Below are 16,436 nucleotides of genomic sequence, written 5' to 3' on the forward strand. Positions count from 1 at the left end.
TTCATCAGCTAGCTGTGTGACCTTGGAACGGTCACCTAGCCTCTGAGGTTTGATGTCCATATCTGTGAAATAAGGAGCATGGACTAGATGAGGGGTCGACAAGGTACTGTCTACAGGCTGAATCTGGTTCACTGCCAATTTTTATAAATAAAGTTCTGTTGGAACAGAGCTACTCCCATCATGCTCATTCATTCATGTATTGTCAATGGCTGTTTTTACTCCACAGCAGCAGCGCTAAGTAGGTGTGACAGAGGCTGTATGACCTGGAAGCCTAAAATATTTGCCATCTGGCCCTTTGGTCCCAATACCTCACCCTTTCTCTATCCATGTCTTTGGCCATGTACTTGGCAGGGCCCAGCCATATGCTGCCCTGACACTGACCTCAGCCACGTGATCTACTCTGGCCAGTGGGATGTTAAGGGACATAACACAGCAGAGAATTGAAAAACATTCCATGATTGCACTGCTTTCTTTTACATCTCTGCATCACCATGGGAACATGCCCAGGCTGGCCTGTAGGAGGATGAGAGACAGGTGGAGCAGAGTAGAGCTGCTCCAGCAGAGGCCAACCCAGACCAATCAAGGGCCAGCCAACACCCAGACACTTGGGCAAGCCTGTCCAGGTTGGCGTACCCACCTAGCAGCTGACCCCAGCGAATAATAATTGTGGAATGCCGCTAAAGTTTTGTAGGTGTTTATTACAAAGCATTGTTATGGCACCAGCTACCAGAGTGGTGCATTCCCTAAGGATCACTTGCCTGTACGATGTGGACATTTGTGACTTTTTGGTCATTGTGCTTCCTGCATGCGGCTAGCTGTGCTGCTTCCACTGTGTTTTTAATAAGTACGGTTTTCCAGATCTGATGGCATTTACATTTTCTGATAATTTTGACAGAAGGAAGCAAGCATCCTGTCTTTGCCCTTGCCCTCCTGGGAGATCTTAGCCACCGTATCTGAGTCCTTTTGTGTCAAATGGAGATATCACGTCACGTCATGGGAGAATGTGGACTGACTAGTTAACAGGGAAAGACCAGGGCTAAAATGCACAGTGCTATATAAATGCCAACGAGGAGCTGAAATAACTTTCAGACTGAAAATATTACCTGAAGTTCCTGGGTTTGGCTTGTAATTTTTTTATAATATACCAGGAGATATTCCAGATACAAGGACAGTCCTTGAAAAGAGAAGCAAGAAGAAGGTAAGTCTCAATTCAATTCGCCTCCTTTGCTTTCTGAACCACGTCGTAACAGAGCTCGATCACAGGTGGACGCGGGCAACACTGCCCCCCGCCCTCCATCAAGAAGACATGAGCTGCCATCCAATGTGTGTTTTTAAAACGGTTAGTCAGCCTCAAATCTAGTTTCTTTTTGAAGATGGAAAATAAAACCCATCCACAGAGCACCCTCTCTTGACTCAATGTCCACTGTGTGCAAAGCCATGAGCTGAGTGCTTTGGGGGAGGGGGGAGGCGAGGGGATGCTACAAAGCCATTCCTCAAGGTTCAGTCCGAGAGACAGGGTCTAACTGCCTGGCAGGAAACACGCAGTGGCTCATGTGGCGTCTAAGTGACGGCTGATGGGGTGCGGGGGTGTGAGAATCTCAGAGGAGGAGCGATCATGTGCCTGGAGCGATCACAGGAGGCTACTTGGCCGAGGAGTCACCAGGTGTGGGCACTGCTGGGTACGTAGAGCTCAGAGTCGGAGGGCAGGGCATTTCTGAATGGAAGATGCGGCCCAGCAGGCTACAGGTTGGCCCCCAAAGATATCCAGGTCCTAGTCTCTGCAGCCTGTGAATGTCACCTTACGGGGCAGAAGGAACTTTGCTGGTTAAGGTGATCCTTCATCAAGTTAAGGATCTTGCAATGGGGAGATCATCCTGGGATATTGGGGGGACTCAGTACAATCACACAGGAAGATGGAGGACAGGGGATGTGAGAGCAGCAGAGGCTGGAAGATGCTGTGCTGCTGGCTCTGCAGACGGAGGAAGGGGCCACAAGCCAGGGAATGTGAGGAATTCCTTTCTAGGGACTGGAAAGGCTAAGAAATCAAGCCTTCCCTGGAGCCTTCAGGGGGACTCAGTCCCATTGACACCCTGACTTGAGTGCAGGGAAGCTGATTTCAGGCTTTTGGCTTCCAGGACTGTGGGACAATAAATGTGTAGTGTTGAGGCTCTGCGCTTGTGGTACTTGTTGCAGCAGCCCCAGGGAGCGAACACAGGGGTGGGGGCAGGAAGGGAGCTGGGGGGCAGCGCATATCCGGCCAGGGTGCCGTGCTTCACTGGCTGCACAGGTGATGGGAGGCAGGGGGCGGGAGGTGGGTCAGTTCATGGCAGGGCTGGAACAGTAGCCTAAAAAGAGCGTAAACTTGATGGAAACATCCCTGAAGTACACTGAGCATGTGCTGCGTGCCCGGCTCTCTGCCAGGCAATCAAGGCATCGCCCCCCGTATCACCTGCTCACCGCCCCGTTTGACAGGTGAGGCAGCTGGGCCCTGAGACACGTGGCAGCCCAGTGAGCCTGGCAATCAGCCGAGCCAGGCCTGGGGGTCAAGTCAGTGTGACTCCAGCATCTGGGTCACTGCGACTTCAGTGGCTGATGGAGCACTGGACTGGCTTGATGCAGACTGTTTTGTGTTTTGCCTTTTCTTTTTTCTCTTCTCTTCTTCTCTTCTCTTCTCTTCTCTTCTCTTCTCTTCTCTTCTCTTCTCTTCTCTTCTCTTTTCTTTTCTTTTCTTCCTCCTAGACAAATAGCTGGGAGGAACTAGCAGGGTTTCCTAACTGCAGCTCTACTGATGGGCTGTGCTAGGCAGTTCCTTGCTGGGGCGGCTATCCTGCACACCGTGGGGTGTGGAGACCAAAGTATCTCCAGACATTGGCAGGTGTGGGCCAAATCCCTTCTTCCAAGTTAAGGGCTGAGAGCCCATGGACGTCTGGGTCTTCAGTGCCCATGTTCTATACCAGGGTGGGAGAAATGGGGATAAAAAGAAGAGGGAGAAAAAGCTGTTTTTCAGGGTAGGATGGTGGCCCCACCGTCAGACAGAAGAGACGGGTTGGGTGGTGTGGGGGCTGGCGAGAAGGGAGGAGCTGCCAAGCTTTGAGGTACTGGGAGGACTCGAAGGAAGGGTGGTCGGCAGGGAGCAGGAACAGCCCGGCCCACCCAGGTCTTCGTGAGATTAGGAGACAGCAGCCTTCTTCCTGGTGGACGTGGTCCTGGCCACGGTGCCACCTGCTGCCTTAGGTGGCACCAAATCTGTACCACTGTTCCCAGCAGCACAGCATGTGGGGATGTCCCCTTGGCCATTGCTGCCCTGGGAGTGGCTGTTGGATTGCCCGGATGGAGACTTTCTTCATGAGAAAGGAGACAGGAGAGAGGGGAGGACGGAGGGCTGCCCTGGAGGAAACCTTCTCGCAGGGGCAGGAATAGTGAAAGGGGCTGCTGAAAACGAATGGAGAGGGTCAGGAGCTAGGCCGGTGTGCCAGGCGCAGGAGAGCCAAGGGGTGAGGGTGTTTCCAGGAAGAGATCCGAGGGCGTTGGGTGAGAGAACACGGGCTGGGGAGGGATGGCGGGCCCGCCAGGGCAGGAGGCCCGGGTCAGATGCGTGCGGGGGCAAAGCAAGGAGGCAGCGCCACAGCAGGAAGTTTGCAATGAAGACAGAGGGTCTAACGCTTCCTCAAGGTCATCGGTGGGACAGGAGTGTCCGGAGGAGAAAGAGAGCTAAAGCAGCAGCAGGTTCCAGGGAAGAACCGCCATCCTGAGACGCGTGTTTGATGGGAAGGGGAGGAATAAGAGGGAGGGAAAGGCTGTGGAGGCCAGAGGGGGAAGTCGTTCTTCTGGACTCTGTGCACAGGTTCCCCCCAGGAGGGACAGGGAAGGGGACACACAGGGAGGGAAGAGCTGCATCTGGAGAAAGCAGTGAGAAGACTGGGGATTTGGAGGGAGGAAAGATGGTAGGGAGGCAGAGAAAGGAAGAGAGCTGAATATGTTCATGCCTGGGGCCTTGATCCCTGGCAGTGCAGCTTTCTGCGAATTTCCAGCATGCAAGAATAGAACAGTAATATTATAATAATAGCTATCAAGTATTAAGTACCTGCTGTGTGCCAGGCACCGTGCCAGGAGGTTTACACGTGATAGTTTCTAATCCTTATAAACAACCCAGCAAGGAAATGTGTTTGCATCAGTAGGTGAGGCCACAGAAACTCAGCAAGGTCGAGCTGCAGAACTGGCAAGTGGTAGGGTCAGAATCCAGCCCCGGGTCTGTCATTCTGTTTCGAGTGACTGGAGGCTTGTGAGTAAAGGCTGGGGTGGCAAATGTGAAGGGTGTATCAGGGGAGGTGCTCTGTGAGAACATCGAGATGGCAGGAGTCGGGGGAGACTCCCACCCAACATCCTGGGTGATGTTGGCATGAGCTATAGGAGCACAGGGATTTGGGTGGTTAGAGTGGGATGCAACATGTGACCCAGGAACCTGAGGGGAAGGATCAAAGCATGAGTAGGATGCAGAGAGGATTAGGGAGAGGAAGGACTCAAGGATGTTGAAGGTGGGCAGCCCTGGTGGTGCAGCGGTTTAGCACCGCCTGCAGCCCGGGGCGTGATCCTGGAGACCTGGGATGGAGTCCCACGTCGGGCTCCCTGCATGGAGCCTGCTTCTCCCTCTGCCTGTGTCTCTGCCTCTCTCTCTCTCTCTGAATAAATAAATAAATAAATCTTAAAAAAAAAAAAAAAAAGGATGTTGAAGGGGAAGAGGGGGTGTGTGGTCACCTGTCTGGGTTCCACCAGGAGCCGTAATCATAGTGGGATTTCTCTCTTCTCGAGAAGAAGAAGCAATTCTTCATTATATTTCTGGTTACAAAAGTTATACGTGTCTCTTACACAAACCCAAACATTACAGACATCCGTGACACGGGCGGTGTTCACTGCTCTCGCTCCCTGGCCGGCACACAGTAGGGCTGCAGCAAATAGCTGATGAGCCACCAAGTGAAAGCAAAGGTCCTACGCGATCCCACCACACTGGATAACGCTCCCCACACTTGCATGTCTTTTTCTTCAGATTTTTCTTTTGGTTGGATACCGATTCTTCGAAATGGGAGCAACTATGCGTATTGTATCACAACTTCCTTTTTTCATTTCAAAATGCTGCATCTTTTGGATATCTGAGAAAGAGTGATTTTCTGTGCATGCAGGGAAGCCTTTTATTTGTAACAAAGTCTTGCAGAAATAGACACAAACAACTGACTTTGCAAGAAAAAAAGTAGAGTCCTTTCTTTCCTTTATCAAAAGAAGCCGAGAAGCCAGGCAGGAGGAGTGGGGAATAACTTTGAAGGTCCCTCTTTAGACTTTTCACATCTTCCCAGCTGGACCACACAGCAAATCTTTCACCACTCAGGTCTTTAGTGGCAACATCAACCTTCTGGGTCCCTTAGGATGCTAGCCAACAATGCTTCAAATAGTTCCCCTTACATTACTTGACCTGCATTCCCCGGGAGGGTTTATTTCAGGATTTACAAACCTAGCTTGTTAGGTGTGCTTTACCTTTTAGGACAGTGATGGGAAAGGCAGGTGGTGATGGCAGTTAAGAGCAGGGGCTTGGAGGGCAGAGGGATCTGAACTGAATCCCAGCTGTACCATGTGGCTGTTGGGACACTTGGCCCATTGTCACGAATCTAGGAAGGAGGCCTGCAAAGGGCTCCTTTGGGTTCAACCCAACTGAGTGCTTGTGGCTGAGAAAATCCTGTTTGCTGCCAAATGAGAAAGGGGCAGAGGCTGCGGGTCAAGTTACCTTGGTGTAAATAAATCAAGCTGCACTGTCCGTGCGTGTACCTATCTGACCCACATTTAGGTCAAATTAGGTCAACAAGTACTTCGGGCTGGTGATGATGGCAGCTCCCATTTGTTGAGGCTTACGGTGGCCCCGGCTCCATGACCGGTGCATGCATCTTAGTGTTTAATCCTCACAATATCCCTGTGGGATCTTAGCCCCATTTTATGAACAGGTAAACAGGGGCACAGAGAAGTCAAGTAACCTGCTCCTACAACTAGTAAGTGCACAGTTGAGATTCAAACTCTGGCAGCTGGTCTCCAAAGCCCACGCTCAGAAGCATTCTGCTGTGTGACGCACATGGGCCTTCCTTGGGCATGGCTCATGGTGTGCACGGGAGAGGCGGCTCACCTTGGGGAGCGAGTGCTCTTAGCTCTCTCTCTGCTAAGTTGATGACAGAGTATGTCCTTTAGGAGTTGGGCACGTACCTGGTACCTCTCTGGATCTTCAGAAAGAGTGTGGGGTCCCAGAAAAACCACAGGCATTAGGATCACAATGACTCGTTTGACTCCTGACCTTACCAGGTACCAGTTGTATGACCTTGAGCAAGTTTCTTAATGCATTGAGACTCAGTTTCCTTACCTGAAAAAGAAAGAAAATAATAGTACCTCGTTTATTCCGATATGGGAGGATAAAAGAATACAACGCACATAAAACATCTAACACAGTGATAAGTTCCCAGGAGGAGCTAAGTAAACTATGGTTCCTAACCTTCTCTCATGAACTGGGAACACAGAAGGCCTTTAGGAGTGTTTGTGGTTGGCGCTGAATGACTGGGGACCCCCCTGCTGGCCTCAGTGATATGAAGTACTTTGCATCTCCTTGTCATGCTGGAGTACTCACAAAAGTAGTTTTTGAGCCAGTTTCTTCATTTCTAAAATGAGGATAATTGTACCTGCCTCACAGAGTTGTTGTGAGGATGAAGTGCGATAATGTATGGAAATGCTTGGGATAGCATCTAGAATAGAAATGCTCAGCAATGAATGACAACCACCATCGTCGCCATTAGCACCTTCACCATCATCATCCCCCTCACCATTACCACCATCACCATGTGATCATCACCATGACTGTCATACTCATCACCATTATCCTCTTACTACCATCATCATCATCCTCACCATCCCCATCCTCATCCCCATCATCATCATCATCATCACCACAATTCTCACCAACATCATAATCATCATCACACCATCATCACCACCACCACCACCATCACCATCATAGTCATATCACCATCATCATCCTCACTTATTCTCACTCCCACCATCCTCATCATCCTCACCATCTTCACCATCCTCACTACCATTACCATGGCTGTGTGTGGACGGTTCTGTGCTAGGAATGAGGTACTGTAGTACCTAACACAGAGAATACAGGGAATTGTTCAACTCATTCCTTTCTTTTAGTCTTTTGGGACCTTGCCATAATACCGCTTGTACTGGAAGAGAAAATGCCTTTACTGTCAACCTCTGCCAGATGAATGAAGGATGAACCCTACTCATTGACCTTTCTGTTATAACTCTCCATGCTTTTTCTCTAACTTCTCAGAACCAAGTAGTTGTAATCACAGAATACAGTCTGTGTTTCCCCCACAGGTGTTCTGTAGAGCATTATTCCAAAAGATGTTAGATGTGAGCCAGGACAGCAAAAAAGGAGAAATGTGTTTTGGGAACACTGCATTCTCTACCCCATTTTTCTAGATCCATAGCACATGTTGGTGTAGAAGGGGCTCTGCACTTGAGATGGCAGGTTTGAGAAATGTTGCCTGAAATGATTTTCTGGAATTGCTGTCCTGACACTCAACTCTATAATTAATCCACATCGCTTTATAATAAAATATATGTCTAGATTTATGGACATAAGCTACAAGCACTAAAATGGTCTTGGTCATGGGGAGGGGATGGCACACACATAACTTGGCCCCACTAATATTAGGATAGAGATGCTAGTTCCTTACTTCTTGAAGAACAGTTAGTACTGTGATCCATGTTTTACCTGATTTCATGTTTGCTCAGGACTGCCAAGATTACAACAGTACCACGGGGACTGGGGAGCCATTGGGTGGTCAGGAGAAGACCAACTATCCTCTTCTCTGTGCTATAATGTGAGGGGCAGGCATTATAGAAGTTAATCGTGTTTTTTGCTTTTGCCTTCTTTTCAAAGAACTTTATACCACCTTTGGGACTACTTTGGAGACATCATGGCTGGGGATGTTGAATCATCAGAGTTGAAAATCACTCCTTTATTCTCATTTATTGCTCTAAGAATGTCAAATTCATGCGGCCTCTATGAAGGGTGACTTGGCAAGGCATAGCAATAATCTTCAAAATGTCAGAGTTCCTGAAGGTGTGGCCCTCAGCTCTCTTCCTCATATACTTTTTTACTGATACCATTCACACCTATGGCTTTATCCATCCATCCATCCACCCATCCATCCCCCACTCATCTCCCATCCAATGATTCATCCATCTACCTATCAATCCATCCACTCATCCACCCATCCATCCTCCATTTATCTCCCATCCAACCATTCATCCATCTACCTATCAATCTGTCCATCCATCCATTCATCCACTCATCCACCCACAGTTATTAAGCACCCACTATGTGGCATATGCTTTTCTGGGTTCTAGAGATACACCATTAACATCTGTTTCCCAGACTAGACATACAAGGTGGCGGCTGCATCCTTGGCACCTCATCTTGAATGTCTCACAAGCACTTCCTTCAAACCTGGTCTTCATGCAACGTTCCTTACTCTGGATTTTAGTGAGGAAGAATTGTCTGTTCTTTTACACAAGCCAGAAACCTGGAGGTCTCTAGAACCCTTTCTCTATGTCACTTCCCTTCCAATCGTATCCAATTCCATCACTGAGGCCTGTTGATTTACCTCTTAAATGCCTGAGAAACTTCTCTCCCTCTGTATCCTACCCTTGCCCTGGAGCCACTATCATCTCTTGTGACAGCCTCCTAGCTGGTTCCCTGGTGCTCCATGATGGCCATTTTCCAGTATATTTTCCACTCACAGTCAAGAGGATTATCTCCTAAAGCAAACCTGTCCATCAGTTCCCTGCTTAAAATCTTTCATTGGGTTCTCAATGCGCTTAGGATAAAGCAGAGCTTCTTATCAGAGCCCTACAAGCCCACATGGCACATCCCCTGCTGACCTTTCCTGCCAGCCCTGTCCCACCTCCCACCCCTATTTTTTTCAGTGCCTTGTGTTCTTCATGCTCCCATCTTGGTACACAGCTCTCTTCACCCAGAATTCTCTCCCCTCCCCTCTCCTCCCCTCTCCTCTGACAAATAACTCCTGTGTATCCTGACGATGCCCTGCCCTCCCTAACCAGGTTAGAGTCCTGCACTTCTCCTTTGTAGCACTTGTCACCTTTAATGTTTTAGGTGTGAGTGATTTTCCAATTAATGCCCACCCTCCCCTCCCTAAGACCACAAGGTCTATGAGGGCAGCAATAGTGCCTATTTCCCCCTCAATATTTTATCATGACAAATATCATGATAAAAGCAAGAGGCTAAGCAAGACACCCATACACCCTCCACCTGAATTCCACCTGTTTCTGACCTCGCTACATCTCTACCCTGCACAGAGCTGGTGTCTAGTAGGCATGCAATAAATCTGTTGAATGAAAGTGGTTTAACTCCCTCCACCTCTAAGGTGATAAATATAAGATGAATTGGTATATGTTCTGTACCATTCATTTCAGCATTATCTCTAAGTATGGGAAACTGGAAACAACTTAAACGCCCGTGACAAAAAAATTTAAAAAAATTAAATGTATAAGTAGTGCCTATTCTGTGCCAGATACTATTCTAAGTACTTCACATATACCAATGCATTTTAATCCTCCCAACAACCTTAAGGGGTAGGTACTCCTTATTATCCTCATTTTACAGGTAAGGAAACTGAGGCAGAGAGAGAGTAAGAATCATACATCTATTTCCATGGGAAAATGCTGTGGAAGTTATGCCCGAAATAAACAGTAGTGACAACATCACCTGCTGGCAAAGGATGTGGAGCAAGAGGAACTCTCACGCATTGCTGGTGGGAATGCAAAATGGTGCAGGCTCTTTGGAGGACAGTTTGGTGGTTTCTTTTAAAACCATGCATGCCCTTACTACATGCTCTAGCAATCCTACTCCCTGGTATTTACCCAAAGGAGTTGAAAACTTATATCCACAGAAAAATCTGCACACAGATGGTGATGATGGCTTTACTCATAATTGCCAAAACTTGGAAGCTACCAGGATGTCCTTTCACCAGGTGGATGGATAGATAAACTATGGTCCGTCCAGACAACTAGTCAGTGCTAAAAAGAAGTGAGTTATCAAGTCATGAAAAGACATGAGAGGGAACTTAAATGCATATTACTAAGTGAAAGAAGCCAATCTGGAGAGTTGTAGGATTCCAGCTGCATGACGTTCTGGAAGAGGCAAAACCATAGAGGCAGTAGAGAGGTCAGCGGCTGGGGGAGCTGGAGGTTGGGGGAGGGATGAATAGATAGCAAGCAGAGGATTTTTAGGGCAATGAAACTATCCTGTGTGATACTATAATGGTGGATCCAGGTCGTGACACCTTTGTCCAAACCCACAGAGTGTACAACGCCGAGAGTGAGCCCCGATGTGAAGCATGGTCTCTGGGAATGATGCATCCCTGTAGATTAACCAACTGTAACACACGTACCACTCTGGTGGGGGGCGCTGATAATGGGGGGGATTGGGCATATGGGGGGCAGGGGGCACACGGGAAGTCTCTGTACAGTACTTTCCTCTCAGTTTTTCTATGAACCTAAAACTGCTCTAAAAACAGTCTAATAGATACATAATGGTAGTCGCTTCTGAGAGATAGGATTTAGCATAATCCCGACTTAATTTCCTTTTGCTTGTGTCACGTCTCATTTTCCTTCAGTAATCATGTCTCACTTTTTTTTTTTCCTCCCCCAAGGAAAAAATCACTTCTCAAAGTCTGGAGAAGGGCCACTTGGCCATATAGCTAAGAAGCCTTCCTCAACAGATGTCCCATCGTGATAAGATTCAACGCGACATTTTAGAGTCATGCAACTACGTGAGAAAAAAGTGCCATTAACCTGTGTCAGAGCTGGAGAGCTGGATGCCCACGTCCCGGAGGAGACGCTCCGTTTCCTCCAGCCAGGACAGCGACAGGCGCAGGATGTCCAGCGCCACCTTCTGGAGCCCTGAAACAGGTGGGCTCACCTGAAGGTTCTGAAGCAGGTCCACCTCCTTCTTCAGGTCCTTGCTACCGCAAGACTTTTTCATGCAGGCCTGGAAAGACACGAGATCATGAGGAGCCCAGACGCTGGGCCCAGAAGCAGCAGCGCTCTTGACTTGGCCATGAGACAGGCAGCGCCGCATGTTGGCCGCACTCGGACGGCTCAGTTTCATTTACCTCCTCCCCCCCCCCCCGCCCGCTCCCCGTTTTGGCAGCTTTTGCTTTTTTGGCACTCTAATGCAGCCTTTGGTGGTCGAAGAGACCCCACTTTTAGGTATCTGCAATTCCAAAGCCAAACTGCCAAGGACAATTGGCTGAAAGGAGAACCAAATCTGGCTACTTCTGTTCATCAAAATTCCTGTTGAGATCAACACATCAGCTGGTCAGAAAGCGGGGTTTCCTGATTTGAAAGAGTGCTGACAAGCCAGCGTTTGCACAAGCTCCCCAAATAGTAGCTGCTTATTTCTAGAGAAAGCAGAAGCAGCTGCCTGCTTGGGGAGGCTCCATACTGGTGTGGGAGCCGTGGGGTTCAGGCAGACTTCTGGGTCCGTCTCCTCCGGAGTCAGAAGCAAAAGAGGCAAAAAAAAACCCCTAACAACAACAAAAAAACAAAAACAAAAACACACCCAAAAAAACAAAAACCACAAAGAGCTCAAAACAATAGCCTTTCCACTGCTGGGCCAGAAAATAATGCAAATAAAGAGCAGGGATGTTCCTCTGAAAATAACGGGGAACTTATTTATTATTGATTTGTTTTTTGCTGGGGCCCGGGGCCTCCCCAGGTCAGTAGCAGGGGTGCATCATGCATCTTTTCCGTGGCCGCACCAAGTTCACCTGGGAGGCATTTTTTGAGGCTCTTTGTTTTCTGCTCCCAAACAGATTTCTCCAGGAGAAAAGGATGAAAAAGGAGCAGAGCATTTCTGCCCAACCTGCTCCACAAACGCTGGAGAAATTTCCCAAACAAGCAGCACAAGAATGAGATTTGTGAAAAGCCGAGGAAGAGGGCACCTGGCAGTTGTCTAGAGATGTCTTCAGCTTCTCGATGTTCTCTGTGATTTCCTCCTGTTTAGAATTGCTGAGCTGAGTCTCCTTCTGCAGGGTCCATCTTTTCTGCTGAAAGTTGATGTTGTCCTCAGTGACCTGGGTGATCTTCTCTATTAGCTGGTGAGAAAAAGGAAAGAGAGATTTGCACACCAGGGTGGCTCTGGGAAGGGACCAGGAGCGTGAGTTCAAGCTCCCAGGTTCTGCAGGTGAACGGGGAGGCCCTGACGTGTCTTGGTGACGGCTCTGGAGGAGGACATCGGTCCTGTCCCCGGGACAGGTCTCCCAGGGTCTGAGATGGCTTTTCAGAGCCAAAGGTCTGTAATGTTGTCATGAGTTTGCTCTAGATTCTCCTGCACCGTGATTTGTCATGCGGAGCCTGATGCTGTGGACTCATAGGTAGAAAGAAGGTCAGTGTCCACAGCTGACAAGAGCAGCCCATGGTGTGTTTTCTTACACATGCGTGGAACAGAGGGTTAGAAAGAAAATCAGAACGACAAGGCGATCATTATGGCCGGGAGTCCACCCCCATCACCATCTCTTCTCTTCAGAAGGAAGAAGTGAGAACGCAGCGTCTGGGGACAGGCGGCCCCACTCCCCCCTACTTCTAAGGTGCCAGCGAGGGGGTAAATGTGTGTGTCTGGCGACCAGAAATAGGCCTGAGTGGTTTAATTTGATTTTCACAGAAACATTTCAAGGGAATTTAACTGGCTTTTACTTTAAAAGCCAGGAAATCCCATAAAATCAAAACAAATCTTTATGGTGTAGCAACAGTGTGAAAAATATGTACCACCAACAAAACACAGGCGCATATGCTCCCAGTGTCTGGAGGCCCAGGTCCCCGAGGGAGGAAGGGAGGAAGCAAGAAAAACCTGTTGATCGGTGACGGGCTTGTCCAGGAACGGCTTCACTCGTCCGTAGGTGGCCTTGATGACTTGACTTCTGAAATGCTCCAGCTACACACAAAGGGAAGGCGACAAAAAAAAAAAAAAAAAAAAGGGAAGGCGACAGTGAGTGGGGGCAGCCGGGGCTGGGGTGGCCGGCAGTGCCAGGGGCCAGGAGGCAGGGGGCCGCGGCCTCCAATGGTCAGTACGGCTCGCGGGCGTCTTGAGCTCTTCCTGGAAGGGCCCGGCAGCCGAGCACACAACAGCAGGTTCTAATTACCTTTCAGGTCTGCCCGCCGAACCCGACGGGCACCCGTGGTCGGCACGCACGCCGCTCGCGCCCTCAGACGAGCCACTGGCTGCCAATTATCCAGTGGGAAGTCTGGGGCCGGGAGCGCTCTTCCATAATTGGGAAGTCGGCCCCAGACTGTGAGATAAATATTGAGGCTGTCAGCCCAAGTAAATGGTGTCATCAGCTCGGGTGTCTGGCGAGAGGACAGCGTGCTCCCGTCTGCCAGCCTGGGCCTCCGACCATACGTGTCCTGAACGCTGTGTTGGGGGCCTTTGGGTCCCCAGAGCCTGGTTCAGAGCCGGGCAGAGGAGGTGCTCAGTACATATTCATTGATGCTCATATGCGGGCATCTGCCAGCCCCGGGCGCCCCGCTTTGGTTCAGCCAGCTTTTCCTGGGTGCCTGCTTGGTGCCAGTGTTTCCAGATTACAGCCGACGAGATGGCGCGGTTGGATTAGGCCAGGGCACACGGAGGCACAGCTCTAAGGTGCCCAGTGCCCGCAGCAGGGATGGGCCGGGAAGCCCAGCTTGCTCTGACAATTTACCAACGTGGCCTGGGTTTTTGGTTTACTGACAAAACATGGTCATGGACTCTGAAACAGAGACCTGAACATACAAAACAAAACAAAACAAAACAAAACAAAACAAAACAAAAAAAAAAAAATAAAATAAAATAAAATAAAATAAAATAAAATAAAATAAAACAGAGCCCCAAAGGGATCATAGGTGCCACCAAATCAACTCAAAAGTCAAAGAGTCTGGGCAGCCCTGGTGGCTCAGCAGTTTAGCGTCACCTTCAGCCCAGGGTGTGATCCTGGAGACCTGGGATCGAGTTCCACATCAGGCTCCCTGCATGGAGCCTGCTTCTCCCTCTGCCTGTGTCTCTGCCTCTCTTGCTCTCTCTCTCTCTGTCTCTTATGAATAAATAAAATAAAATAAAAAGTCAAAGGGTCCTGACATGCAGGGTTTACTCGCTACGGTGGAGTTCTGGGAACCCAAGAGTGGAATGGTGAGCTCCTAAGGACACCCCAGCAATCAGCCTGCTCAAAGCAGACAGGGGCAGGGGTGGGGGCACTGAGGCACTCCAGGCCATCCTCTGGATCCATGGCCAAAGGGAGGGGTCCCAACAAGCCCAGGAAGAGGTCACGCAGAGAATGCCCTGTGAATGACGGCCCCACATCCCCCCGGAGGCCTCCCACAGCACTGCTGGGGGGGGGAGGGGACAGTCCTCCTGGCTCATGGCTCAGTCCTGGAGCCACTTGCCTGGCGAGGGGCGGAGTCTCAGGCAGGGAGCAGAGCCCTGGAAATAAGGGGCTGGGATGGGGAAGTAGCAGAGATGGGGCCCACCCTCTGTCTCTTGGGTCCATACCCGGAGGAATCTCAGTGTCTTGCGGGGGGGTCCTCCCGGGAGGCTTCTCTCCTAAACTCCACTGTAACCTGGATATTGGGACTTGGGCAAGTGACACAGATCATGCCTTCAATCAAGGGTGTGTTGGGGGCTGCAGGGCACAGAAAGGGGACGGGCTGGTCCGGGTGCACAGACCTTTCTGAGAATCCAGTGAGCAACCTGGTGGGCCCCCCTTCCCAGGAGAGCAGAAGCACAGACATATATACACAGAGAATGTTCTTGGGCCCCCTGGAGACGTGGCTGCCAGGAGGGGGCCCCCCAGGAGAAGTCCAAGGCAGGCTGCCCTGGAGCCATATCCTGGAGGGTCGGGGCCTCCACCCCGGCGTCCAGTTGGCTTTCCCTCGGCCTTTGGCGAAGTCTTGTTGGCATGTCCTGGCCCTGACATCCATGCCGCACACCAGAGGAAGGGCCACTGGGCCATCTGGGGCCAGAGTGTTAGGGCAGTGGCGTGCCCAGGCCAGCCTGTCGGAGCCTGCCCACCGGCCTGCCCAGACTCTTCCCCATCTAGCGAGCACTTTGACATTCTGGTTTCCCCTTACTTTCTTTCCTTAAGGACACTGACTGTGACATCTGCTGGCAGACAGGGGATGCAAGATCATGGTAAATGTCAGGACAAAAAAGTGTGAGGGAGAAAGTCCCAGAAACATCATGGGGTCAAGAGGCTCAGACTCTTCCCAAGAGGGAACCACACGGTGGGTTCACTGCGTGGAGTGGGGTCGGGCTGTTGGTGCGGGCAGCTTCCCGGGGTGTAGGAGCCACACGCGGCTTCTCGGCTGGGGTCCCAGGGGGAATCCAACCATGGCCACCATCCTCCTGACTCATCCCCACCAGCTGGGGAGCAGAAAACCTAGGGGAGCATGGGCCACCGAGGGGGGCTCTGAAGCTCGCCTACCTGACCTACTGCCCTTTCCAAATTGACTTTAATGAGGGTCTCTCTGTTTCCCATTTCTTGTAGCTGGAGCAATTTCTTTCTGGAATCTTCCTGAAGCTTCTCTTCAACCTGAAAGGACGATGAAAGCATGTGCTGGCTGCTAATGTGATCATAATGCCCTCTGGGGAGCTTCCTGGAGGAGGTCTGATGGCCATGGGGGTCCTGGGGCGGGGGCAGGGGTCATGGGTGAGCGAGTGCAGGGTGGAGGCGGGCTCGCAGGAGTCGCCCCGGGGTGGGATGGAAAGGACCCCTGCGGGTCCCCAGCAAGCCACATGACCAGGGACGGGTCCTCCTCTGCCAAGCGGGGATGGTGATCCTAGTGCGCCTCCCAGGGTGAGTGCGGGGATTCAGTGTTTCGAGCGGGGCCGGCACCTCTGGAAAGCTCTGTGCACACATCGGGCTGCAAACGGGCCGGGAATGTGCAGCGGGCGCCGTGCTCTAGCGCCGCGGGGAACTGGCCCACGCCGGGTACCTGGTAGATGCTATTACTTGGCCTTATCATCGTGCCCGTTTGGCATCACCGCTTCCAGCCCGCTCGCCAGCGGAAGCCGCGCCGGGGGCTTGCCAAGCAAAGTCTTTCAGGAATCGCAGCCCGTGGGAAGCGGGGCGACTGGCCGGGTCATTGTCCCGGGGCGGGAGAGGGCGAGGCGGGCGAGCTTGCCGGGCTGGACGCCGCCCTCTGCCGGCCGCCACGGGCCCCGCAGCCCAGCTGCTCCCTTGGGGACCCCGCCGTTTTGGAAGCACCCGCGGAGCCCAGGGCTCTGGGGTTCTCCGGAGAGGAAGCAAACTCCCCTAGATAAGCGTGAGGATTTTGTGCTGCAA

At 50.9% G+C, this 16,436-nt stretch overlaps 1 protein-coding gene and 1 long non-coding RNA gene across 8 annotated transcripts in view; one reads left to right on the forward strand and one right to left on the reverse strand.

The window, feature by feature from the left end:
• LOC144314899 (uncharacterized) overlaps positions 1-14,227 on the forward strand; it is a 32,764-nt gene extending 18,537 nt beyond the window's left edge. Inside the window, exon 2 of the long non-coding RNA XR_013380744.1 lies at positions 10,776-14,227. This is a non-coding gene — a long non-coding RNA (uncharacterized LOC144314899). The remainder of the gene's footprint in view (positions 1-10,775) is intronic.
• FHAD1 (forkhead associated phosphopeptide binding domain 1) overlaps positions 1-16,436 on the reverse strand; it is a 121,892-nt gene that overhangs the window by 42,763 nt on the left and 62,693 nt on the right. For 6 of the 7 annotated variants that reach the window (XM_077899539.1, XM_077899536.1, XM_077899538.1 and 3 more), the window contains exons 11-15: positions 15,576-15,683; positions 12,974-13,057; positions 12,069-12,221; positions 10,918-11,113; positions 1,104-1,174 (exon numbers count right to left, since the gene is read on the reverse strand). In XM_077899539.1, the coding sequence (XP_077755665.1) occupies positions 1,104-1,174; positions 10,918-11,113; positions 12,069-12,221; positions 12,974-13,057; positions 15,576-15,683 (612 nt within the window). The remainder of the gene's footprint in view (positions 1-1,103; positions 1,175-10,917; positions 11,114-12,068; positions 12,222-12,973; positions 13,058-15,575; positions 15,684-16,436) is intronic. The other variant, XM_077899537.1, reaches the window with a different exon arrangement.

This window comes from Canis aureus, chromosome 5, assembly GCF_053574225.1.
Source record: "Canis aureus isolate CA01 chromosome 5, VMU_Caureus_v.1.0, whole genome shotgun sequence".
NCBI lineage: Eukaryota > Metazoa > Chordata > Mammalia > Carnivora > Canidae > Canis > Canis aureus.